The sequence below is a fragment of the Athene cunicularia genome (genome assembly GCF_003259725.1).
Source record: "Athene cunicularia isolate RWA chromosome 1 unlocalized genomic scaffold, athCun1 chr1_part2, whole genome shotgun sequence".
NCBI lineage: Eukaryota > Metazoa > Chordata > Aves > Strigiformes > Strigidae > Athene > Athene cunicularia.
The window spans coordinates 3,294,140-3,320,919 of NW_020799092.1; the positions used below are offsets into that span (position 1 = coordinate 3,294,140).

The 26,780-nt window shown below is 44.3% G+C and overlaps 1 protein-coding gene across 1 annotated transcript in view; it reads left to right on the forward strand.

Annotated features, from left to right (window-relative positions):
- Nucleotides 1-26,780, forward strand: part of MEI1 (meiotic double-stranded break formation protein 1) — a 38,803-nt gene that overhangs the window by 134 nt on the left and 11,889 nt on the right. Inside the window, exons 2-21 of the mRNA XM_026863078.1 lie at nt 233-356; nt 2,754-2,804; nt 4,696-4,769; nt 5,439-5,544; nt 6,096-6,299; nt 7,483-7,613; nt 8,056-8,170; nt 8,977-9,093; nt 9,618-9,717; nt 12,222-12,356; nt 12,879-12,993; nt 14,498-14,616; nt 15,663-15,804; nt 17,231-17,342; nt 17,994-18,054; nt 19,195-19,292; nt 20,079-20,253; nt 20,366-20,513; nt 21,079-21,351; nt 24,461-24,626. Coding sequence (XP_026718879.1) covers nt 233-356; nt 2,754-2,804; nt 4,696-4,769; nt 5,439-5,544; nt 6,096-6,299; nt 7,483-7,613; nt 8,056-8,170; nt 8,977-9,093; nt 9,618-9,717; nt 12,222-12,356; nt 12,879-12,993; nt 14,498-14,616; nt 15,663-15,804; nt 17,231-17,342; nt 17,994-18,054; nt 19,195-19,292; nt 20,079-20,253; nt 20,366-20,513; nt 21,079-21,351; nt 24,461-24,626 — 2,566 coding nt within the window. The remainder of the gene's footprint in view (nt 1-232; nt 357-2,753; nt 2,805-4,695; nt 4,770-5,438; nt 5,545-6,095; nt 6,300-7,482; nt 7,614-8,055; nt 8,171-8,976; nt 9,094-9,617; nt 9,718-12,221; nt 12,357-12,878; nt 12,994-14,497; nt 14,617-15,662; nt 15,805-17,230; nt 17,343-17,993; nt 18,055-19,194; nt 19,293-20,078; nt 20,254-20,365; nt 20,514-21,078; nt 21,352-24,460; nt 24,627-26,780) is intronic.

Consider the following 26,780-nt stretch of genomic DNA (forward strand, 5'->3'; position numbering starts at 1 on the left):
GGCTTCTGCCGCCGGCCGCGCAGACTCGGCCCCTCACAGCCAGCACCCCGGCTGCCCCTCTCCTACGCGGAATTTGGGGCTGGGGGTTGGCCAGGTGCAGCACGGCGCATGGCCCCGTGTGCCGCCCTGGCGCTCAGCTCTTGGGCCGGGTCTCACTCATTCCCCCAGGGCGGTGGGAGCGCTGGGGTGGCGGGGCCCTAAGGGCTGACGGGTTGTTGTTTCTGCTCTGTAGCTGGTGCGCAAGAAACATGTCCTCTCCCGTCTCCACGATGCCGTGGTCTGGCAGGCACTGCCAGTTGTCCAGCTGCTGGCACCGGACGAGAGGATCTGCATGCATTTGATAGGAATTCTCTTGGGTAAGGGCTCTGCTGCGGCCTAGTGCAGCAGCAGGGAGAAGGCAGTTACCCTTCTTGAATAGGTGTATATGTGGGAACTTCTTTACATTTGAAGAAAAAAAAAAATACAAAAGAATATCGAGGTACCTAATTTCATACTTCCACCATTCTGTTAGATATGTTATTCTTCCTGTGGAAGACTGCCTGTCATCTGATTTAGAATAGGTTAATTAAGTTCCTTATTACCCAAGGAACAGGACTGTCATGTTCATAAAGATCTTAGAATTTTCCGGAGTATCTTGATGTATCCTCTAAAGTCTGTCTGGAGAATGGGGAGTGCCTGGCATATGTCTCTTCCCTGAATGCCTTCCATTGTGGTGTTGTGCCTTGGTGCTTTCTCATCTTACTGAACTGCAGCATTGTGTGAAGTTACACACAGAAATGAAAGTGTGAGCTTAAAAAGGTGTTACAGGTACAAATCTACATAGTGTTTTTTTCACACCATCAGTTTACATTTGTAGAAATCCTTGTAGCCATAGGACTGTAATACCTACTTTTTTTTCTGGTGGGTCAGCCTCACAGGAGAATAGTGTTCAGCACGATGTCAGAAAGTGCATCTCCAGTAACAATCTCTGCGATCATGAACATCTCTTACTGGTTTCTGTTTGCATAGCAGTGCTGTGGGAAAGGTCTTTGCAAGGTCTAAAATCTTGATGGAGAAGAAATAATGGTCTAAATGAGGGAATAGTAAGGCAGGAGGAGGAAGATGGGTATGAGTGTGACTGCCTTCAAAGAGCAAATATACTGGATTCCTTTAATTCCATGATCTCATTTGCACATCAGAGATAATTCTCATTCTTTGGGGTAAAAGTGACTTACAAGCCCCTTCCCCTGCCTTAATACACTGAATAATTCAGTGTTTTCCCAGTTGATTTCCCAGCACGAAGAGCATTGTGCATGTTTTGGAAGCAGTTTTGTTAGAAACACATGCTTGTGCAGGTTTAGTTTGCTTAATTGCACAAATTTTTATGGATCACTGCCTGCCCACATAATCCTATACAGATGTGGAGGGAGTGGTGCTTATGGCCAATTCAGTCCTACAGTGTATGACCGTAACACCAAATACCTGAGAAGACAGGGAAGCTGTGCTTGGATTTCAATGCTCTTGTCTGCTTTTAAATAATAATTCTCTCTCTGAGAAGAATTGGATGGTTTGGGGCCAGCTTTGGGATTTTACTGTACTTGATGTAGCTCCTAGAGCAGTTGCAACCCCAGTCTAAACTTGCGTCTACAATGACACGCACATTTTGAACAGATCTTGAATGAACCAAGGATCATATGGTGAAAGAGTGTAAGAGGGAACCCCTCTGAGCAATGCTGTGGAGGAAGTATTAATAATAAATTGAAGAAAATACTCATTTTTTGAGAGAGAATATTGGGTTAAGCACAGGCAGAAGAAAGAGGGTTGAGAACAAAGGTGTAGTGTGGAGGGTTACATATAAGAAGATGGTGAATTTCAGGTAAGTCTCAATTTCATATAGCTAATACTGCAATGTTCACTAATGCTGTATGCAAATATTTTCCAAAGGGTAAGGAAGTTACTGAGGGTCAGGCAGATGAGGCAGGAAATAAGTAATTTCTTCACCTACAATGTCATAACATTGCTTTAGTTGGTCAAATTTCTGAGAGGTCACGGAGTCTCTGGAGGGGAGGTAATTTGTTTGGATATGTTGAAACAAGTCGTTTGGTGTGGCAGAAGTGGGGGTTTGAACCAGATGCCTGTTGCTGTAGGTACCTGAAGTTGGAAGGAACTGGGAGATAGTTTCTCACTGTTGTGATGTAGTAGTGTGAGACGGTGGCTTATTTTAATATATACAATCTTATGCTCTTGTTGTACAAATGACTTGTGAAGTGGTGCCTTCAGGTTCAATTTAACATTGGAATAGTTTCCATATGCTTTAACCCTGATATTCACATTTGGGATTTTCAAGGGATTGTGGAGGGAGAAGACTGTTCGTGGTAATTGATCTGAATGGAATATAGAAAGAATAACTGACAGCTGGGCTGTCAATCTGGAATGTTGTTTCAGATGGATAATACAGGTTACATGCAGTGATGGTAGCAGTTACATATTTATTTACATAGGTGGAGCCATTGACTTCACTGTAAAGTACATAAAAAAAATTGCAAGAGAACAGAATGCCTTCATGTCTCTGTGTCCTGCTTGTGGAGGTGCCTTTTGTGATACTCCCTGAGAGTATACACCTTCCTCTGAAAAAGTTAGACTGGTGTCATGTGAAGTGGGGAAAAGAAACCAGCTCTGAAAAAAAATTGCATCTCCTTTTACAAGAAGGCATTGCAGCACTGATGATCATAAACAGGAATGAGTTCCATGACTGATTGTGGTTTATCTTTTAGGGATGTTGCATACTGTGGAAGACAGCTATGCCCTGGACCTACTTGTGGAAGGTGAGAGGCAGATGCCACGTCTCAATTACTGACAGTGAGGGAAGGCTCTGTCTTGTCTGATAACTACAGTGAGATGCTCAGCTTCTGCACAGCTTGAATTGGGAAGAGCATCTATTTTCTATCAATGGAACAGTGGTGAGCAGGCTGTTCCAATATTTGGGGGCAGGAGAGTGTGTGCGGATTTAAGTATTTAGCATTTCTCTCACAGGTTCTGTGTGTGCCATGAATTTAGCGTCAGATGCATAACAGTCATAAACAGTGTCTCATTTTTGGCATCTTTGGACCTGACTGAAGTCTCAAAGCAAATGGAAATCTTCCTGTAGGCTCAGTGAGCTTTGGGATCTACTGCTTTCTCCTCAGGACAGAGAGTATTTGGGATTTACCTGCACAGGCTGCAGGTTCCTCTTTAGGAGCAGTCCTTCATTTGAAATCTGAAGGAACACCTGCAGGTCTGACAAAGGAATCTCTGCAGTCCAGTTAACCTTGGGCATCTCTGCTGAGTCTATTGATAATAGCAATGCAATGATTTCCTCCTGTACAGCTATGAAAGATGAAAGGAGGTATGACCACTTTCTTCCAGAGGGGGTTCAGTTTTCAGGCACTTGCTTGAAATGGTGTTGAAAAGGTGAGAATTCTTTCTGTCATGTTACCAGTCTGTTGAGGAGTGGATGCTCTCAAACAGATGAATTTTAACTTAATGTTACTTAACTCTTGAAAGTTTTTAGAGATTCTGAGAGTGCTGGGCAAGAAAGGGCCATTAAACCATCTACAAATCACCTGTCCCAAGGTATATCTCTGCTGAGATGCATAGCTCTAGCTAAAGTAGGTCTACTAGATAAACCTCCAGTGTTGCCCTGGATACACCAAGAGATAATGAACCTAAAAGTCTCTGGTATTTTTTTTATGATGCTTTCCTACAATACAAATCAAAAGAGTGTATTTTGCAAATGAGTCATGCCATGGCAGCAAGATACATCCAAGACAGCCTTACCAAATACTATGGAACAATGTTCAGCACAGTGTCTCAGTAAGGAGGTTATTGTCAAAATTTTATCTGCTGAACATTCAGGTGCACAGGTTCTAAAAATACAGAAAGAGGAACTGTTCTTTCTGAAACTGGTCCACTAGTATGTGTATGGAAGCAGCGACAGGCTGCCAGCATCAGGCAACTCCCTTGAGATATTGTTAGGGAAACACCAGGTGATGTGCAGCCAGTGCCTGCTAAACATAGTTTCTCATTGATTGCTCTTATTAGGACAGAGCAGACAGAGTTCATAAAGTTGCACTGAACCAAGCATAACAGCCCTTACTTGGGTCCAAGGAGGTGAATAGTGCCACAAAGGTGGTGGGAACCTTGCTTTCTGTCAAGTTATATGGGATAACTGCAGTGGGAAGGGCTGGCTGATAGGCTACACTGTTAGCTCACACACAGTAGCAGTTGGAGAAGCTCTCAGTCTGCATCTAATGATACTCAGCAATTTCCATTCTGATATCATCTCTGGAAAGATACGTTTTTAAAGGCCAATTTTCCTACTGTAGAAAGCTGCTCTATTCAATTACCAGAAATTTTTATGCTTTTAAGATAGGGCTTTGTTTCCTTCCCTTTCTGGTTCCTTATGTTTACTGTTCTCCTGGTGCTCAGTTTGCTTGCAGTTCATTTCCATGCATGGTTTGTAGTGCAGCTAGAACAGGACTGCTCTAATGTTGCTGCAGAGAGCTTGGCTGGCCTATCAGAAGTAATAGTGCTGGGAATGCTGTTACTCTGCTCTCTCAGCACCTCTGTACTCATTTAATTTCTAAGCTCTTTGCTCCCTGGTCTGCTGAAGGCCTGTGGAAGATGGATTGTGAGTGCTCTTGGGTGTGAATTACTGATCCTGTTTCTTGTGCCTAGTTCTGGTGCGGCTTGTAGTGGAGCTCAAGTCAGAGCAGTACTTACTCTGCATTTTGGATGAAAGCCAAAAAGAGGTCAGTGAAGATGTATTCCCTGCCTTTCCTTTCAATCTTTCAGATGTTGAGGAGGTGGGAATGAGTGGCCCTGCACAAGTGCAGCTAGTGCACTGGGATGCAGCCTCTGCTGCAGTGGGATGTCCTAGTGCCAGCTCCCCTGCTGTGATTTTGGCAGTGTTGGTGTCTACCCTGGGGTTTTCCTGTTGTTCCTATGATGCCTTGCAGCCATACGGCTTCATGATGCTCTTGTGAAGCTGTGTGCCTTCCTCACATTCTTCTTTTCCCTCCTTACTGTTTCAGTGATATGAGGAGCTTTCCCAACCCATGCCGTGGACTCTTCTTTCTTCATTCCTAATTTTGTGATGGGGTACAAAAAATTGGGAAGTAGTGAAAGTGGGGAGAAATTCAGCTGGTTCATCTGCTCATGTAACAGCTGGAGGGGAGAGACAGGAAAAAGGAATTACAAGCAAGAGATTTCTTCAATTAATTAAAAGACGTTTTGGAGACTTAGTGGTGTGTTCAGGGTTTTACTGTGGTTTATCCTAAATGGTGAGGAGGACCCAGTTTAGGAAAAGATCCTATTCTGAAGGATTGTGCATCACCAAGAACTTGCTGGTTTGGGTGCATTTCTGCCCTTGGACTGTGGCCTCGCCAGTGAAACGTTTTCTTTCTCTGTCTTCTTTACAGCTGTGCAAAGCAACTACCATGAGAAACAGCCTGCCCACATTCACTCTCTTGGGCAAGCTGGCAGATGCCATCCCAGGCTTTGCTGATCTACTGGTGGTAGAGCACAGTGAGTAACATGTCGTGGCCCACTGAAGGGTAGTGTTCACAGCCCCAGTACACATATGCATGCATGCGCTCCCCTCTGTGAATTCATGAAGGTCACACAAGAAGCCTGTCCAGAACCTGGGGTAGCATTCAGGCCTGCTGGGCTGCAGGTCAGTACCTTCATAGCAGGCTTGCTGTTGTGCTTTTAGCCAGCCTGGCAAAAACAGCCTCCATGAACTGGGGTTTGTGAGTCTGCTTCACAGGCAACATAGATTTAGTTTTCCTTTCCTTGGTCCAGCCTTTGGAGGTCTGGTGAGCCAAGCTTAGCTGTTTGTGGGAGCTGGGATGATGGATCTTCATACGGTGAACAGCAAGCTCCTCTAGCCCTTTGTTGCTGTCCCTCTGCTCAGACGAACAGAGGGTGGTGAGCGCATCACCTAACTGCGACATTCATTAATCCCCATACACTGGTCTGTCCAGTGGGCTTTTGGAAGTTTCAAGGGAAGTAGGTTGGTGCTTTTAAAAAGTCAGTTCATTGGTGTGAATGTTTGCCATTTCTGTTCCTTACACTAGGTAATTTAGTGGATCATCTGTTGATGGGCTTGATGTACCCAAACGAAGCTATAAAGGCTGCTGTGTGCTACTTGTATGGCAAACTGTACTCCTCTCCTGTTGGCACAGAACGGCTCTCAGCACACTTCGAAGAAAGGCTCTGTGGTCTCTTCCTGAATACTTTGGGGCATGCGCAGACAAAGGAGCTGCAGATTAATTGTTTGGGTAAGGCATTGCTGGGAGAAACTGCAAGGTGCAACGGAAGACTTAGAATGAGGCAGCCGATCCTTTCTGTTACTCTTTGGCAATCGGATGACCCAGACCTGATGCTGAGCTCCTCCAGCCCTCCATTGTCCCTCGAGCCTCATTAATCCCTCAAGCACTAACTAATCTTCAGATTTTCAGAGTTTCTTCAGAGCTTGCGCTGTGGCTTGGCCTGTCTCAGTTTAATGATTCATTCTAATGTGTCCAAATGCAAACACTGTGCGTGGCCAGGTGGGTTTTGTAGAACAGTGGGGTGGAATCTAACAAATACGGTCTTCATATGTGGGGCATCATGTTATTTAGGTTAGAAAGCTAATGTGAAAGTGGCGTTTTCTTGCATCTGTGCTTCCAACTACACATATCAACTGTTGCTGGGGAGCACAGTTTCAGCCTTTCTGACACTGCTTCTTTGCAAACCATCCATGAAATTCCTTTTTCATGTAGGAGGTAAGCAAGAACTGTATTGCTCCTCAGATCATCTACTCAGCTACTAGAAATGGATGATAATGATTCCTTTGAAAGCAGAATTTTGTAGCTCAGACAATACCTCTGGTGCATTTGTACTGACATGCACTGATATTTAATTTGCATCAATACATGTATCAGTGCGCTGTACTTTTATACTGAGGGCTTTTTTGTGTGTATGGATATCCTTTACCTGAACACAGCTGTTTCTATAAGTGCCTGTGAAAGTAGAAGGGGAAGATAAATGCCAGTTCTCTAGGAATTATTCCAGGGAAAATGTCTATTTATTGTTGGGTCAGTGACTGTAGCTTGGAGAAACATGCAGGTCAAGAGCTCTCCCAAGAAACAGTTTAAGGGGTGGGTACTGGGGCACAGAAGACAGTGAGAATAGAGTGCTCCTGAGATCACGAACCAGTGCACATGCACATTTCTGAGAAGGAACAGAGAGCAGATCAGACCCAGCAGAAAGCATCAGCAACAAGGGGTTGCAAGACATGGGGATTGTAGCAGTACCTGGGGACACAGAGAAGAAGCTCCCTAGACTGGAGGTGAGGGCTATTGTTGGGAATTCAAGAGAGGGGAGGAATTTGACAACAAGTCTTAGGTTGTAAATACTCCTATATTAATATAATCATTGCTATGCCCAATATAGTGCTCACTCTTGCTCCCCTTTTTGCAGGCTTGCTAAAGGAGCTGCTGAAATCTGACCATTTTGTATCCATTCTTATGAATAATTCAAAGCCAGAGGAGGAGTTTGAGAAGGCTGACTTTTTAGAAGGGGAAAACCCACTGCCACTTGTTCTCAAAAAGGTGAATGCTGAAGTAGTAGTGAATTGTCAGCAGATGTAAAAAAATTGCTGGCCTAGAGGCTGCAGTGGGAAATGGGGTCACCCCCATAGATTACCTCATTGTTCATTCCTGCATCCTGGAGGGGGGGAAATTTTACTCCTGGCCTCAGCTGATTCTACTCACTCACACTTGAGGTCTGATACAGCACTTGTAGTGCCAGCATGACTAAGCATGGAGGCAGAGCTATTTGTACTCATAATCTTCTCTGTTGTGATTCTCATTTTACATTTTTTTTTAGTGTATTTGGTCCAGTGTTTTATCTTACCTTAGCAAGTTTAATCTGTGAAATACATGCCAAAAGAGACATCTTCATTTATGTTTTAAATTTAAAAATGTAGACTGTTTCCTACTCATATCTGTGTAGTTGAATTCCTCTCTCATTTTGACTTTTGTTGCCCAACAGTTTTTGTTGACCAGAGATGAGATGTTACAGGCAGCAAGTTCTCACTGTTTGGCTGCAGTGCTAGTTCACTCCCCCAGCAGATATGCTCCTGCTTTTATCCATGCGGATGTCCCAGGTGAAGAAATGCAGTAGCATCTTATTGTTTATCTCCCAATATCAGAGTACTCTCTGGAGGTTTGTTTTAGTCTGGTTCCATGAAATCCACTGATGGCATAATGTGTGCAGTAACCATTTTATACCAGTAAAAATGGCTGCTGTGATTTTAGGAATAGAATGGGAGAATAAGTTTTCAACTGAAAGTATAAAAGCAGCTGTCAAGAGGCAGAATGGAGTTTCCACAGCAAGAATTTGGACAAGTCCTGGAGGTCCAAGTCCTTCTTGCAGGACCTTAGACAAAAGCTTAAACAGACTGGGGTTCCACCTTATCCCACTAAATACTGTAAGTCTGCACAGAATCTGGTTTAGTATTTAGCTTTAGAATGTGGCTGTGGGAGATGGTTTATTACTTATCTGGAATCCCAAAAGACAGAAATGGTTTCATTTTACAAATTCTTTGGGAAATGTAAAAGTTATGAGGGGAAAAAAAGATCACTGCATCCATGGTAAAGCTTGCTTTGTGGCTTTTCATTTGTGCCAAAGTCTAGAGCCACAATTCAGCTCCTGCCAGCTGAGTTTCTGCTGGGAAGATGCCTGCCTGAGGGACTCTGCTCTCCAGTCACCTTGTTTTGAAGACTAGCATACCCACAAGCATCCATGCCATTCTCCATTCCTGCCATTTCATTATAACAAATGTTCTCCCTGTGGCTGTTGCTATGCTTCCTTGTTTCCTCCTCCTTCCTCTGCTCTGTTCTAGGGGCAGCTGTGCCATGCTGTGAGCAGGCTGCCTTTTATCAGGGTGACCTTATTTTTGTGTTTTTGCAGAATTCCTGTTTGAATGTCTCTCGTGCAACAGTGAAATTCTCATCTGGTCAGTGTACTGCTGCCTGCTCCTCCTAACCGAAGAGCGCCTTTTCTTCTCCAAGTGTCACATGGTCTATGGTGAGTCATCAACCTTTCTGACAGAGTGACTGCAGTAATACTGTGGGCATTTTTTGTGCCTCTGGCTGAATTTCAACGCTTTACACACAGTCACAATTTCCAGTCAGGGTGGATAAAGGACTGCAAATGAATACCTACCAGACGTGTTTGTGATATCCAACATAGCCTGAATTTATAGTGTCACTGTCCTAATGAGTTCCTGGTGAGCATGCATTCGTTATAATAACCAGTTATTGTGACTGACACTACCTAAGTTAGTATTAGGTGTTTCTGTGGACATGTAAAGAGCGGATTTAGGAAGAAAGGCTAAATTGCTTCTGTTCTTCTGAACTTACCTCTAGCAGCGGAGGTTAGGGCTTATTATCAGGGAGCTGAATGAACATTCAGCAGTTTTGGGTAGTTGTTTCTGTCAATGACTCAGAAAAATAATTGTTCAAATCTTCCTTCCTAAAATTATTTTTGTTTCCATCCTGGAGTGTGGGGTGTTAAAAGCCCTCTCTGTGACTTCTCTTGAACATGTGCAGGCATTGAATCTCTGGTGAGGAGTCTCCATGATGTCCTGCAGCTGAGCAACGTGGAGTTGCACAAACAAGGGCTCCTGCTCTTCACTGAAATACTGAAACGGTAAGTTTCAGTAAGAGTTTGGGGCCCCAAAATGGAGGCTGTGGTGCTTTTGCTTTTTAAAGTTTTTGTCTGAGACCAAATATCTACACACCTAGAGTCTGTGTTTGAAAGATATTGCTGAACAAATGCATCTCCCTTGTGAAGAAGGGTCTGATGGTTATTTCTGAACCTCCCAGTTTGTCGTCTTTGCACACGCATCCACCAGTGTATTGGTCTCTTCCTGCTTCCTTGCCAATCTGGGAGGTGAAATCTCCTTTCAGCTGTAGATAGAGCAGGAGGGAAGCTTAGGAGTCCTGGGTCCAGGTGTATGTGAGCAGGCTAACTCCTGCTAGCTGTGCCTCTGTGACAAAACAGAGCATGCAAGTTCCATGGCTTCTAGTCTTGTATCATCATCTGAGCTAATTCAAACAGCAAAACGAAAATCTAGGCTGAAATATTAATGTCTTCTGTCACTTTTTTGTCTTGTTTTCGACTAAGGAATAACATACCCTGGCCTGTTTTCTTCTGTGCTTCCTGTTCTTGCCTCTATGATCTTGTTCCCATCCTGTCATGCAAGTGACAGTCTTGTTTTTGCCACTTAGTTCCCCCAAGAGAGCCCTTGAGCTGAATTTTGGAAATGTCATAGTCATTTTTGTAGCAAGTGGCAGGATAAAAAGGAGAATGAAAAGCAGCAGTGCTAGAACAGTGTGATGATGCCAATGTGGGATCTGTCAAAAAGAGAAACCAGGATGCGGGAAACACTAATTACAGCGTTTGTGCTTGTAAAACAAAGAGTACGCTCTTTGCAATTACTCTCATTTTCTAGCACACGCATTCTGTTTCTCTGAGCTTTGCCTCAGAAATGATGTTTTATTTAAAGCTATCTCATAGTGGGGAAAGGGGTCTTATCCTGGAACCTCTCCTCTTGGTTTTTGCTTGCAGCTGGAGTCTCTTGTGTAAGTGAGCCCCACAGTCTGGTGTTGTCCAAGCAGGACATACTGGTCCCCTTGGCAGTATGTCAGGAATGGTGGGTAGCAATCTCTGGAGAGCCTTGTCGCTCCTGGCACAGCCAGAGTGTCAGGCACAGTCTAGGGCCCAAAGACAAGAGGCTACAGGAAACTACAAGTGTTGTCCTTCACACTTTTCTCTCAGGCCCTGAAGACATCATAGTGCACCATATTGCAAGTGGGTTTGTACCTCTGATATGAGTCAGCAATACTCCTCCATCCCTTCCTCCCTGCATGAGTCAGTTAAGACTTTTTTTTTTCCCTGATGTGTTTTACTTCAGAAGGTCAGCGATTAAAGGAAGGAAATACAGAGGATTAATAGAATTACAGTATAAGTAGAAACAATTTGGAAGTTCAGCACATCACTCATGACTTGGGCCAGAGGCTGCTCCTCGTACTGGAGTTCCACAAGGCATTTTCCTTGCCTTGTCCACCTCAGCTTTTTCTCACAGCCGGATGTGAGGTGACTGCCAAGCTGGGTTTCATCTCACTAAGTGACTGAAAAGAGTGGTTCTACGTCTGCTCAATTTTTGCCCTGTAGCTGGGCTACTAGTGTAATTTATACTGAAATTCATGCTCCTCTCCCATTTGTGCATGTGAGCATGTGCTCCTGGCTTGCTTTAGTCAGGCATGTCTGTGAAACCGAATAACAGGGAATACTTTTGGCTCCCAAGTCTGGCTCCTGTTGTGCTGTGCTGCTTTTCTTGCTTGACTTCGGCAAGGTCCTCTGGCAGGCTGTTAATGCCTCTTGTCTGCATGTAGCTGCCTGTCTTCCCTCTGCCTTCCCGACAGTACCTGACTTGCCAGGAGGCAAATGAACATAGTCTGCCATTTACACAGCTCTGTCCAATGATGAGAGTAATGGCTTGTCATTCATCCATGCTCTCATGCTGAATGCTCAGAGGTGTTGGGCCACAAGGTGATCAGATGACTAAAATGCTCGCTATCAAGAAGAATTGTCAAAACAGTTGGATTGTGTTTATTTTCCTAATTACTTTTTCAAGTTCATGAAAGTCCCTGTCCTTCTGGCAGCATCTGGCATTAGAAGTGCTATAGGACTGTGAGAGAAGCTATTCTCATGGCATTGACCTTGTTCTAGGATGGTGGTGTTTGCTTGTTTACTCAGAAATATGAATTGCCAGATGAATCTGCAAATGCCAGAGCAGGTGGCCTCAGCGTAAGGTGGCCTCTCCTAGGCAGAGAGATCAATGTATTTTTGCAAAGCCTGTTTTTCTTGTGTTTCATGTTAGTGTTCACTGGTGCAGTAACACAGTTACCCAGGCTGTGGGCTTTTTTCATCATAGCAGGGCTCCAGACTTCCTGAAGTTCACTCTTTGTAGCAAACACTTCACCTACTCGAGTTTGAGACTATCTCCTTGAGAGCAGCTGGTTCTGAATACTGAAAAGCATGGCTGGAACCACACGGCTCAACTGTCCATTTGGTGAAATGAGCAGAGAGCCCTACAGTTACTTAACTCTGACAGTATTCTCCTTGCTTACTCTGTTTCCTCTTCCTAGGCAACCAGTGGAAATCAAATTATTCACAAACCGAGGTGTATGTATAGAAGCCATTGATCTTTTGATGGAGACAGTGAACTGCCCAGTGTTGGAGGTGGTATTGGAGGCTGTGAGAGCTGTGGCAGCTTTCCTGAGGTAGGCAGGAAAGTATTTGCAGGCTTTTCCTCAGTTGATACCATGTTGGTCTCTGTGGCTCCCCTGTGGCTGTGTGGCTGAGTGTTCTGCAGTGGGACTTCTGGCTGAGACAGGTGTGGGTGCAGCAGAGTTAGCTTCCCACCTGCCTCAAAAGGCTGCCAGGGCAATGAAGCTGTCTGTGATAGGTAGCAAGTTGCTGCAGCAAGGACCTAGTGTCCCAGGCAGCCTTATACTGTGGTTGCTGTGGCTTTGTCACTCTGTGTCACATCTGGATAGATAAGAGCAGGCATGAGACAGTCATATGCCTTCTGACTGTAGTGAGAGCAGACAGTGAATGCAGTGAGGGTGTGTTTGGGCGCACATGCGGATGAAGGCACTGTTCAGATATTGTATGCTGTACTGGAGAGAAGTGGCAATGGCATATTGCTGTCAGAATAGCAGTTATTTCTGCTGGTGTTGCCTTCCCAGGTGGAATGTCCCCAGCAGGGAATGTCCATGCTGTCTTTCTCTCCGCTTGTTTAGGAAGGACCATCTGAGCTCCCCTCCAGTCCCATATGAAGAGCTGCAGAAGCTGGTGGAGGCAGTGCTGAAGCGATGTGCTGACCTTTCCCCACCTCAGAGTAGTAAGAGGCATGCAGTAAGTCAAAAGTTGTTGCTTGTTGGTAGGACCAACCAGGATAGGAACGACCCTTCTAGCACATTATGTGGATGTTGTATATATGTTAATTCTCTTGCCCTATGGTTGTTGGGTTCTCTGGTGTTTCTTTTGATCCTCATGCCTTGAGATGCTACCAAACTTTGTCTCTGAAGTAGCAGAAGATGAATGCTGGTGAATGTTGTCTTTCTAAATTCGTGAAGATTTGTGGGGCACCACTTGAGCACACTGCTCTCTTTATGTGTCCAGTCTTCCAAAGTAATTTGAACTTCCCCTTCTTCAGGCCCCCACCTTGTAAGCTGCATTGGTCAGTCTGTTTTTATGGCAATGAACATCTCTTGCTTGCCTTCAGACCATCATATATGCGCTGTGATCCCTTGGCAAGAGAGCTGTTTGTTAGCCACTCTTTGAACTGCAAATTCTTTCCTGTTCCTGGAATATGTAGTTAGTATAATGTGCTGCTGGGACCTTTGCACGTCTGAGGAGAGCATTACAGATGACTAGTGAAAAGACAAGGGCTGAGCCTTTGTGCTCTAGGTTTAGAGACATGTAGGTTTAAATCACATGTCTGTAGTGGCAAGAGCATCATGCTGGAGTACCAGTGTTCCAGATGCCTGATGAGCTATTTTTAGGCCCAAGTTCTGTGGTACCAGATGTTTGTCTTCTCTGCCTGGAGAAGGCAGGACTGCTCTCTGTCCAACAGGCAGTTGGTCAGTCTGTTTGCACACATACAGAGCTTGGTGTTCCATTCAGAATAAGGAGCTTTACTGTAAGGAAATTAGGCAGATAGTAAGGGCATCCAGGCTGTCTTTAAAGGGAGGAAAGGGGAAATGATTGTACCTGTACTAAGGTATCTCAGCATCAAATGGAGAAGGAGGAGTTCTGAACTGCCAGGTACCACTGTGTCACCATGCCCTCCTCTGGTAGTATGGTGAAGGCCACCGCAATGGGTTAAGGCTTAAAAGTAGATTTAGAGTTCCAGCTGGTTCCCATTTTGGGCAAATGATTAGCTCTGACACTGCGGTTGGCTCCTGGCTGAACTCAGTAGAATGCTGTGTGGAAACAAGAGCTAGCACATGGATAGTTGCTTACAAATCTAAGATTTTGGTGCTAAGCAAGGTTCAGTATTGTCTGGAAAGTAATGGGAAGAAACAAAATTTTTTAAAAATATCAAATTTTCCCAGTAGGGTTTGAAGCTTCATTACCTGAACTGTTTAAAACTCAGATTAGACCAAATCACGGCAATGCAGACTGTAAAGACAGGGCAGTGCAGAACTAGTAGCTCTGTAACTCTGCCTTCTCTAGGAAGAGCACAGAACCTCTCTAACTCTGCCCTCCCTGGGGAAAGCACAATAGTAAAAAAACAGCTGTGTGAAATAAGTGAGTGAAGGGAAATCTGTTGTTGTTCCTGCTGCTGGTATCAGATAAGAAAGCTATTTTTTCTGACAGTGAGCAGGAGATTTTGAAGACTTCTGTCCTTTAACAGGATGATGTCCTATTCTCAGTGTCTCAGAGTCACCAAGCAAACAGAAATCTTAGCAGAGTTCCTCAGAGACAAGCCCAGTTCTTGCTTAACACCCTGGAAAGTTTCAGAAATGCTTGCAGGTGAGAAAAAATCAGGGCATGTGCAGGTGGGTGGTGTGTGTGTCCATGTCCATCCATCCTTCTGTCCTTGTAACTGAGTTCCTCTACCCAGCCCCACCACTGAAATATCACAGGTCAGTTCAGCGCATGGCGCTTGTCAGTGAAACAACAGAAGGAGCGATATGTACTGATAATGAAAATTTTGTGACACCTCTATGTGTCTCCCAAAAAATTTGACTGGCATCTACCAGTCTATTTCATATCTTTGGCCTTTGAAAAACTACTTGAAAATTAGCCAAAACTACTGACAGTGTAAGAACTGTAGGAAGGTATGGGTGAAACCATATTCCTGTGCCCTGGGGTATGTGGTCTCACTGCCAGAGGGGATTAACCATTTAACAAATGTGTATCTGCTCCAGATGCTGCCTTGGATTTGCTGATGTCTGTAAACCAATGAAAGTGGGTTTATAAGCACCAGATTTTCCTGTTTTGCTGGACAAGAGCTATCTGTCATCCTTAGCTGCACAGCAGACAGTTGTAGATAAGTTTGTGCGTGAATCCAGATCTGTTGTGAGAAAATTCTGGCCAACTTAGTTATTTTGCCTTGCATCACTTGCTTTTGGCTTGGCTGAGATAATTCAGTCAGAAGCAGGTGTTCCTGTCTGCACTGACCCAGTGTCTTGGGGTGGTGTTAGAGGGCTTGGGTTCTGTCATGGTTTTTAAATCAGCTGAATGGTTCCCTGCTGATTTTCACAAGTTTTTCTGTACTGTGCTCCAGGCTCTCTGGCCTAGCTGAGAACCTTTAGTCTTGCCACAGTAGGGATTCCCACAGCAGATACTTTCTTCACAGAAGCTGGGTCTTCCTTTCCCAACTTGTACTGTTGTGCAATGTTGCTGACTTTTAATAGCTTCATTCAAGAGGTAATTCTGTGATTGCCAGATTCCTGTATTTGGTATTTGTGGGGTCCTTAATCATGAAAGTTGTGATGGAAATGTCATATTTCCTGACTTCCTTTTCAGAGTGAGGAGGATTCCTCTCTTTTCTGGTATCTGCTGTGTGTTTGTAGGTTAGCAGTGGAATTCCAGAGTGACCCCATGGCCCAGGAGAATCCTTTCACTGCTCCCAACTCTGAGAGCAAGGACACACTGAACAACTTCTCTAAGTTCCTGTTGAGGATTTGTGACAGTCTCTGCATCCCCATGGTCATGGTAAGGTTTCTTTTGAACTTGGTCTATTCCTTAGGTACCTGGAAAGGTGCTTTCAAGCACCGAGTGGGTTGCATATGTGTTGTTTTGGGAAGAGAGCATGTAGAATAAACCAAGAAGAGCTGTGGCATTTGTCACCTCTCCAGAGCCAAATGTGGCATTATACAGTTCATCCAAAATGAGAGTGTATGGTCTCAGAGGGTGGAGAAATTCATAAAACTTCCATGTAGGTGGCAGTGTCTTTCTTCAGACTGTGCAGTCCCCATAGCCTATGTCATGCTATCTAATCCATGGCAGCTCTGGATGTTGCAGAATATGAAGAGTACCTGAACTGTTGTTTCCCCTTCTGCCACTGTTTCAAAACTTGTGTGTGTCCTGAAAAGTAGCTGTATTTTGTGCCTGCAATTTCATTTTCATGCTTCTTTCCAGAAGGTGTTGAGGCAGCTGGCCAGTCTACACAGCAAGGGCAGTACTAAGCATTGTGCCTCAGCAAGGCCAGGGACATGGTTTTAAAAGCAGCTGTGGAGAGTCATGTGTGCTGTAGTGTTCCATACGGACCTGTCACTAAGACACTTTGAGCAGAATTGTCAAAACGATGGGACTCTGATTGTGGTTTCAGATGTTGAGTAAATTTTGCTTGTGCTTTGTACAGGTTCAGCTGTATGGATTCTTTCATTTGGGAGCTTGGAGATGTTTTGGTTTGTATTTTCTTTTTAACCAATCTCTTAGTAGGCAGCTGCAGTGGCATTGCTGTTCTCCCTGAAGGGAGGGTGCAGTGTGTGTCCAGTTTGGCAAAGCTGGAGTCAGTGTACTGTTTCTTGCTCATTGAACTTGAGTAAAAATTAATGGACTGTGACAAAATTGTCCAGTGACCTTCCAGAAGAGTGAGTTGAGTTGTTCTGTTCTAAACAGTTTAGGGCTGGACTCTGTAGAGAGTTTCAATGCCTGTGTTTGCCACTACTCAATAAAACACTGAAGCACAGGTGTTAAGTGTTACTCAACTGCATGTAAGTTAAGTGTTACTTAGATGCATGTAAGCATGTGTCATGTGTTGTATGCCGGACTGGAGAATTAGCCATCTGACCTGTAAGAGCAGTTACTTCCAGGGCAATATGGGCAGTAATGTTAGTCGCTGTTCATTAAGGCTGGACTGATTGGCAGCTGGAATCAGGAAGAAGTTTCTTGTCTGGTGTAATATCTTGCAGAGTTAGCAGCACAGCTCATAATATTGGCAGAGGGGAGTGTTAGTTGTTTTCAAAGTGCTCTGTAAGCCTGTGTACTTCCTGCCAGACGTTTTGGTAGAAAAACTGTTACTTCATTTGTTTGGATTTAGAAATCTAACTTTCTGGGCAGGCAGGAGGCCAGAAGAAAGCTTCTGCTTTCAGTATTTATTGGATATCATGCACCTGATCTTTTCTTCTTTCCACAGAACTACCTGGAAAGGGCTGTCAGCCCATCAGTGATGGAAGTTTTCATCTCAACGCTTAATACCCTCTTTACAGTGGTGCCAAACATGCGGAATAAGTTCTCCAAAAAGCTGGGTATGGGGGTAGTGTGGGATCATGTTCTCTGTGCTCTTAACTTAACTGATGGAACTTGCTGCTACTGCATATTATTGAGGCAATGAGCTTAACGAGACTTTATGTGGAGGATTATATTACATGTTTATATGAGTAAGAATAGAGTGCGCAGTCATGTTCAGCAGAATGAAAAAGTTATTTGGTCTAGCAGTGATGATGGGACAGATTTTATTTTAGATAAGTAAGTTGTGTCAGCTTTACCCTTTCCTCTGGAATATTCAGAATTGGCTATTCCTGTAGACAGGGATTATGCTGGAATTGTTGGTGGGATTTTTACTATGCAGAAATCCTATTTATTCTGTGTATTCCTTACTCTTGCACATCAGAGAGGTGATGTAGAGAATTCCTCTATTCTAAACATGTGAAGCTGGCAGATCTTCCCTTCTCCTCCTGAGAAAACAAATGAATCTTGGATACTCCCCCCCAAACCAAACTCAGAGTAGTTTACTTTGGGTGAGAAAACCTAACAAATGTGTTCTTACTGAGATGGCCTGCCCTATTCACCGGGTTTGCATGGAGATGTGTGGGGATGGTTATGAAATCTGCCTACTCTTTTCCCTTATTGCACAAGTTCTGTGCTGCTTCAACATTTTTGTCTTGCTTTCTGTCTAGCATCCTCCTCCTTCATCCAACTGACACTGGAGCTGAAGGCCAGATTTTGCTCTGTACAAAGGTATTGTGATGTGTGTATTGCAAGCAAGTAAAAAATTGCCAGATGGGAAAGCAGATTGAGCCTTATCTAATGCACCTGATTAGGCAAGATGGGAGGCTGAAAGACTCAAGAGTGGTTTACTTCAAAATGTAAATGGTTACTGACAATGGGAAAGCTGGATGTGGAAGAAAGGAGAAGCAGTTGAGTAGGGGGTGGATTGTTCTGATTCAGTGGTTGTTCTGAAAAGAAGTAACAGTAGCATCAGTTCCATCTCAGCTCTGGCTTCCTTGTGGTGTGATAATGTATAAGAAATAGGAGGGAGGAGAAAGACTTCAACAGCAGACATTGCCAAGGGTCTTGTGTAGCAGAGGCAATGATTTCTAGGTTGAGGAGCCCTTGGGGAGACTCTCTGTGGGTCTGCAGAGATGTTTTACCTCCTCTTCCCTGTGACTGCCTTTCATTAAAATAGTAAACAAAATACACAGCACCCGTAGTCCAGGTTGCTGCTGTGGAACTTTGAGTGGGGATGTTTGTGCATGTGGGTGGTGTGTGTGTGTGTGGGGGGTGATCTAGGCCTCTGAATACAGTAGCATGGGGCACCAAGGATGGTATATTATAGTGCAGAGATGTTTGGTTATGTCCTATTCTGCAAGGAAGTAATTGGAGAGAGAAGTACCTGGAAATAGAGCTGTTCTCACCATTTTAGTTAACATTTTGGTATTCTTCATTGTCCATCCCTGGAAATTCCATTGCTATAAAATCTCCTTACTGGTGTTTGCCAGTGGAATCAGGTATCAGGAACCACCCTCAAACACCTCCCATTCTCTGCAGTGTTAGAGGACCTGCCCTTACAGGACTCCCTGTGTATACCAGGTATGATGATTGTGAGAGTACCGCACTGTATTCATATTGTCCCAAGGTATGTGAACACGTTCACTGATGTCACTGCACACACCTGCCACATCTGTGAGCTGACTGTCCTTTGGGAACTCCCAGTTTTCCTGGAAGCCCAGGTTGGCTCCTGGAGTCTTCTTGTGACAGGGCAGGTGCTTGTATGTAATCATTCAGTAAACTGAGGTTCTGGTAGACAGCATGGATATTAGAAGTATGAAGAGGATGTTTCTAGCCTTCCTCACTGTATCTTTCTGCTCTTCTCCACAGTAATCCTGCCTTGAATCAGGCCTGTTCCAGCTTCCTCTGCAGCTTGTGCCTGAGCCTTTACTCTGCCACAGAGAAGGAGAGAACTTCTTCTCAGGAGGGCAAGTTGGGGGAAAGAGACAAGTTGCTTTGTTTAGTTTGAGGCCCTGCCACCCTCTATTTAGGCAATACATGCAAAATTAATTAATAATAATAAAAAAAAAAAAGACAAAGCAGAAGGGAAGGGAACTCTATTTAGAGATTGTTTTCCTCAGCTTTTTTTTTAAGCTGGTCCAGCAAGGAATTGACACTCAGAGATTGCCTTTTAAAGAGTTAAGAATACTACCTGACAGAATGTGTTTCATCTGCCTATGGTTTTGTTTACATGGTGGCATTTATTAGCACAACTGTACCTGGCTTAACTGAAACAATGTTACTTGCCACATAGTCACCCATATCTGCAGATTGAGGTAATTCTTCCCTCTGGCATACTCTCTAAATCTTTCCTGTCTCTACTGTAACTTTCCATAACAGGTAAGTCACAAATGAATGAGATGAAAGTTTCCACATCACAAAAGCCACATTTCCCACTGGCGGTGGTTGGTCACCATACAGGCAGCATCAACAAAGAGCTAGGAACCTCAAAAGAGAAGCGTCTTTTCATCCTCAAAGCCAGCTCCATTAAATCAGGTCTCACACCTTTATTCATGCCAAATCATAGAGGTGTGCTTGCTGTATGCAGACTGGGGGGTAGTATGTTGGCCTTGATATTTCTTACCTTGGGAGCTTCCCTAATCTAATGTGCTTGAGTTAGGGCAGACAGATACTTTAATCCCCCCTGTTCCACTCTACTTTGTCATAGACATTCCTCATCACTGCCTGCCTGCTCACAAATGTTTTATTTCTAGAGCAAGAGATGTCTGAGCTCTTGCAGAAGGGTCTGCCTCAATTAAACTACACCATTGCTGAAAGCCTTCTCCTCCTGGCTGAAACCCCTGAGCCTTTCTCTTTGGATCAGTCTCTTTGCAGCCACCAACACTGCTTCATACTACTCTTATACTTTGCCTACACCCATGGGGACAGGTGAGCCAGGAGTATACAAGGTAATCGATTTTGTGGCCATTACATACCACATGTATTGGTGGGTAAGGCATGTCTAATGTTATTGTTTCCACTCCAATTCCCTTGAATGTAGGTTTGTCCCAGAAGCAGAATTATTTTTAGCCATAAGAAATTTCCTCCTATCAGCACAGGACCATGGAGACTGTCCCCCTGCATACGTACTCAGAGCTGCACTTTACCTCCTTGCTGTCTGTCAGGACAAAGGCAAAACCTTGGACTTGGTAAAAGAAGATTTCTTTCCTACCTCTTGGACCCTTTTTGTTGAAACTGAGGTTTCTCCCCACTCACATCAACCCTCTTGCAGAAAGTATTTTGACATAGGCGGTGAGCAGTGAATGAGTGAAGAGTGTGCAGTGCATCTGCACTCTGGGAAGTTAACTGTGAAAAGCCACTAGGGGATGTAGATTTGACTGAATAAACTTGTGTATGTGTGGGAAGTGTAAATGCGTTGGATAGGCTGTGAATTCACGTATGGAATATAATAAATTTCATAGCTTCAGTCTCCTGAACACATCTATAGCCTCTGCAGCAGGCTTTCTAGTGTTCCCATATGGCTCTTTGCTGCTGCACAGCTTTGAGTACTGTATAAAGCCTACAAGTTTCTTAGCCTTTGTGATGCAAATGGGCTTCACAAAATGATGTTTAACTGATATATTTGATTTACTTAAAAGGCAGTGTGACTGTTTCTCATAGTAAACTCTCATCACTTAGCTTTTTGATATTCAGTATGTAGTGATTATTTTGTTCTCTCTCCCCCTCCCCCTTTCCCTCCCACACACTTACCAGAGATCGTTGTGTACCATAAAGAGGATCCTGGATAGTCTTCCAGATCTGGGCTTGGTCTACATCCATTGTCCTCTCCTGCTGAAATTCTTCCTGCACTACCCTGAACTTATGGGGAGATTTGGACACCAAGTCCTCCAACTCTGGTTTTCCTGGGGAGACTGCAAGAAAACTGGGATTGAAGAAGCTGGTTTTGGTGTGTCTGATCAGCCGAACAGTGCTAACCCATTACTTCTCATTCTGAAGAGCAATTCCAGCATTTTACTTATTTTACTGGTACGTGACTTTCACGAAGACAGGCTGCTACCCTGGCCCTGATTTAGGGGGCTTTTTGGTTCTTAAAGCTGTCAGTGCTGTTACAAGGCCAAGGATTCTGCTAGAAGGGCCCAAGTATACACAGACTTCCACCTCCCAGGGAAGCCTGATACAGAAAATGGGACTGTGTATGTATGTTAGCTCTTTCTCTGTCATCGATCCACTGTGATAGAAACGGATCTTTTGAGACTTGGCTAGGAAGGGATCTGAAGGGCGCTGCTGATGCATGCCATGAAAAACCCCATTCCTTTTTCTATCCAGATACACAGCTGGGTACTCCAGATTCTTCAGTGGCAGCCTTTCAAGAAGCTGTTTTGCTAATTTGGAGACAGTGGTTTACTACTGATAGATAAGAATGGTATGAGGAACAAAGAACTTTGAAAAAGCAGCATGCAGAGACAGGCCTTGAGGGCACAACTTTCTGTTTGCTTGGGGTTTTAATTTTGTTTGTTTTTAACTGAAGTGTCTTGTCAGAGATTTTTGCAGTGCTCTTGAGTTTTCAGGACTGCAAATAGCACATTTTATTGCTCTTAAAAGAGAAAATAAAAATCTTGGGACAGGGAAAATTAATCAGTGCAGGGGAGAAAGGGGCCTTGGAAGTAGCAGCACTAGTGTATTTGCCTTTAGCTGGTGTAATGAGCTCTGTTAACATACATAATCATGACAGAATCCAGGTTCTGATGGCTGCTCAGAGGTGTTCTCTCAATTCTACCTCTCCCACCTGCCCTGTCACCCCTCCCCATCAGCAGCCACTTGTCCCATGACTGATCAGCCAGTCAGATAGTAAACACTTGCTAACATTTCCACACAAGAACATGAGACTTGTGTGTAAGTGCAAAAGCTAAGAGCTGTGATGTTTCTTCTCTAGCCTGTTAGAGGAATTAAAACTATGTATCATTGAGAATAAAAACCCACATCATCAGACAATGAAAAAGCAAAGTTTGATTCTGAGTGGTCACCCATCAGGCATTACAGACTGGCATGTATTTGATGTGATCAAAGAGTCTGTGAAGTAAATTTTAATATCCCCGGTTACTGAAATGACTGACAGGAGGGCTTTTGCATAGGGCAGTTCTTTCACAATTAGGGTGATACTGCAGGGTAGGTAGCAACATCCAGGTGTATGATACCGTTGCAGAGCATTAGTAAAAGTGAGTAATGAGTTGACATATCACTACAAATTAAGGAGGAGAAGTTTCCCATGAGACTTACCTGTGCTGTTACCTGTGGCAGTGGTTCTGGAACCTATCGGTCCATAAACTAAAACACATGTATACATCACAGGTCTATCAGTAAGCAAAAGAGAACAGTGGCTCCTCCTCTGAATGGAACAGCATTCCTGCTCTCTTTTCTGTCTTGGTATGTGATCTTGCAGAAATAAATTAATTTAGCTCTGTCCCAGTCCTTAAAGTGGATTGTAATAAATCATAGGCTTTGACAATTCACCTTTCAGTTGGGAAAGAGCATAAGCAATCTGAATTTAGATGGGCTAATAAAACAGTGCAATATCCTGGGATAAATATACTGTCAGATGTAAACAAAGCTTATGAGGTGAATAGCCTCAGCCTAAGTGCACTAGTAAAATGGAAAGGCCTCTGCATGGTACAGTGAAACAAATATTAATGTTCTTCCAAGGATGATTTATTTGTTTATCTGCTTTTAATAATTGTCTGGATTAGATAGAACAGATGGTTAGTGGCTTCATCTGAGACCTTGAGCTCCTGAGTAGGAAGGAAGATGTTCACACAGTGATGCATTGAACAGGACCAGGAAGGCTGTGGCCCTTGGTTAGTGCCGTTTTGTGCCATGTGTGTTCATCTGGGGGTGAATGTGGTTGTGATCACACACTGTCTCACTTGTCTTCTCTATGCTCCAGATCTGAGCTGCTCTCTCAGAGAACAGAGATAGGCTGACTGATGTTAGATTATATTTCTGAATGTCATATGGCACAGATATATGTCAGTGGAGCTGATTGTGCGGGCAGCTCCCTGCCCCTTATTCCTGAAGGTTTCGGATACAGGCAGGAATCAGTCTCAGAACTACAGAGGTTTTTCTGGCATCGGCAACCTGTTCTTCCCTTAACTGCTTTCCTTGGGTATGGGGTCCCACAGCCATTTCCTCTCCATCATCCCTGTCTGGCTACATGACTACTGTGTGATAGGGGAAGGCAGCTGGAAAAGGCAGTAGGCTGTCCTGGCAGGCTGTAGGCTTGGTTGCTGAGAACAGTTTTCTGTTTACCTCTTTCAGCTATACAATTTGCAATGCAGTAGCCAGGACTACTGGGGGAGGAGAGAAGAGGTAGTGCTGACATAATACATGTTGAGATGATCATATTATGTCAGCACTACCAGGCATTTTCTGCCTGATCTTTATGGAACTGCATCTGTACATGCTGTGCAGGTGAATTTAATGTTAAACACCTTAATGACAAAAGTATGCCCAAATTAAGGCTACTGGCTGTGGGATTCAGCTCAGAGACTCCAGACAGAGCTCTCTAGTCAGGAAGCAGGTTCGTGGGCTGAATGCTGTGTACACGACTCTTCTATTTTCCATGACTGAGTGCTTGTCTGGTTTATGTACGTTTCATGCAGTTTAGCTGTTATGTTGCTACTGCAGATACCAGGCTGTCAGCTTTTTGAAAATGAGTAACTATGGACTGACTCATAAGCTTGATTTTAGGTAAGCATCTTTAATATGCAACCTGATTTTCCAAAGCAACAAGGAGAGCAGAAGTGCCAGGGACTTTGTGCTCTTGGAAACAGGGCTCTGTCTTTAGGATCTCACTTGTCTAAAACCTTGATCGTAAATGTATGTTACCCCTACCCTTGTGTGCTGGATGGGAGTTACATAGCCAAATGCATTCTTTAAACTGGATATTATTCAGAGGTGGCTATCAAACGAGAGTCCATCTGCTTTTTTCCAGTTATCTATTTAATCAGGACATACTTAATCTGAATGGTGCTTTATTAGGCTGTTTCCCAAGGCACCAGATTAGCATAATGGTATTAAATAGCAATGACTTCTGCCTAATCAGGGCAGAAAGGTAATACATATGCTTCTTCCCTTGTAGGACCTCGTCTGCTCAAGCTCTGTGGAGGTGGCTTGGAAGGTGTTAATGACTCTAAGGACTTTCCTGGAAACAAATGAGGATGTCCTTGTCTGTGACCTCCTCCGGAGTCAGTTCCTACAGATTCTGCAGCAGTTGCTGGTAGAGAGCAGCTCAGCCTCCTTACAAGGTAACCAAGTAGTAAGTGACAGGACAAGAGGGAATGGCCTCAAGTTGCGCCAGGGAAAGTTTAGACTAGATGTCAGGAAGCATTTCTTTCCAGAACGGGTTGTGGGGCGTTGGAATGGGCTGCCCAGGGAGGTGGTGGAGTCCTCATCCCTGGAGGTGTTTAAGAGTAGGGTCAACTTAGTACTGAGGGATCTGGTGTAGTTGGGAATTGTCAGTGTTAGGTTAACAGTTAAACTAGATGATCTTCAAGGTTCTTTCCAACCTAGTTGATTGATTCTGTGATTCTGTGAAGGTGACTCCCCTCTGTGACTTGGTCTTGCTGTAAGACCAACTATCAGGGTAGATGGCTGAAGGGATGCAGTCTGGGATAAAGTGGTTTTAAACTCCCAATGTAGCTTCAGTACTTGTCTGCATGAGAAAATTAACAGATAGAACTGTGCTGCTTTAGTTTCCTTCTCCAGAGATTCTTGTTTTGAAGTGAGAGTCTTTTTCTGATTTAGGTTATTCTGGCTTCAAACTGTGATTGTTAAACCAAGGCAAGGTTTTCTTATACTGTTGTTAAGTGTTCAAGTGGGGAGCTGAGCTGGTAAATCTCCCAGCTTAAACAGGGGCTCAACCAGTGATTGAAAGACATCCTCTTTTTTTGCCTCTTCTCTGTTCAAAACAGCTTGACATGCCTGAGTACGCTTGGTTCCCAGGGCACAGGGACTGGGAGCAGAGATTGTTTGAATCATTCATGATATTGATCTCCAAACAGACTCTGTGGTATCACCAGATCTCATAGTTCTGTTAGATCTGTCAAAGATTTAGCAGGGTTGTGACTGGGGAAAATCCCTCTGTTTTCCTTACTAACCCTGTCTGTGGAGTTGGGACTGTTGTTCCATCGTGAATGGTGCTGTGCAAAGCAGTCTGTGAGCTTGAACTGAAAAAGGGAGCAGTGCTAGGTTGTCCTTGGCTTCCCTGGGATAGGGGCCCAGCACAGTTTTTACTTGTTCCTGAGGGGGCCACTGACACTTGTAACAGCCCTGCTCTGTTTGGGGTGTGTTGCTGTGCAGCAGTTGAGATGGAAACAAGGGGGTAAGTGTTTTTGCCTTACCTCCAACAACATCAGTAGGCTGGAGAAGAAGGAGGGTTGAAAGCAGAAACATGGTGGAGCATGAGGCTACAAGGTTATGGATAAAGAAGGCAATGTTGGCATCTGCCAGATCTGATCTTGTTTGTAATTGTGCACATTTGGGATTTGTGGACCTCAGTCACTGATCTAGGGGTGCCAGGGGCTGCACAGAGGCAGATTGTCTGTTTCCTGTTGTGGGAGTCAGACCTATTCCTCCATATTGCTGGTGATGGAGATAGAGCACTGGATTAGAAGGGCTTTTGCAAGATTCAAGCCCTTCTGCTACCACCAATATCCCCAGTTCCTCTTCATACTACATCTTGAGCTCGTTAGCTGATTTCCTGGCAGCCATGTCCAGAAAGTCAAACACCCGATGAACTCTGGAGACACAGCTTCCTTGTCTGCAAGCACACAGGCAGCTCTCTGTGAGGTCTGGGGCAGATAAGTCCAGGGGATCTGCATCCCTGTTCAAACAGTACCCTGCTCTTAGGCAACAAGAAGGCCCAACAGTGGGACTCCCATCAAGAATATGCTAACAATAAAGACACCTGTAGATGTTTTCTCCTCAAAACTGAAAATTCCTGAGCTTTTTTGAAGATATTTTCTGGAGGAGATAGTTGCTTGCTGTAGGTATGGCTATATACAATACTACCTGTTTACAGCACTAAGAAGAGTGAATATACTAGGGAGGGGTTTGCCCTGGGGAGTTGGTGGTCTGAGCAGTTCCATTGTCCCCATATACAGACCTGCAGTGCAGGGCTCTCACCTCTACTGTGTTTGCTCTGCCCTGTGGGGTAGGATGGACAGCATTTTCTAGCCTCACAAGGTGGAGGAGAACAAATGCTGTGCAGATGAGCACTCTGAGGTGCTGGGCTGCTGTCAAAGCACAGGCTGCCAGCGAGGGTCAAGTAGAGGAGACAAGGGCAGTCTAGGAAGGGCTAATCACTTCTAGCTTATTAGAGCTATCGATCTGAGTGTGTTGTGACCATGCCCCTTACATGGTTCACTAAGGGTCTAGATGACTCTACCCTCCTTCCCTAC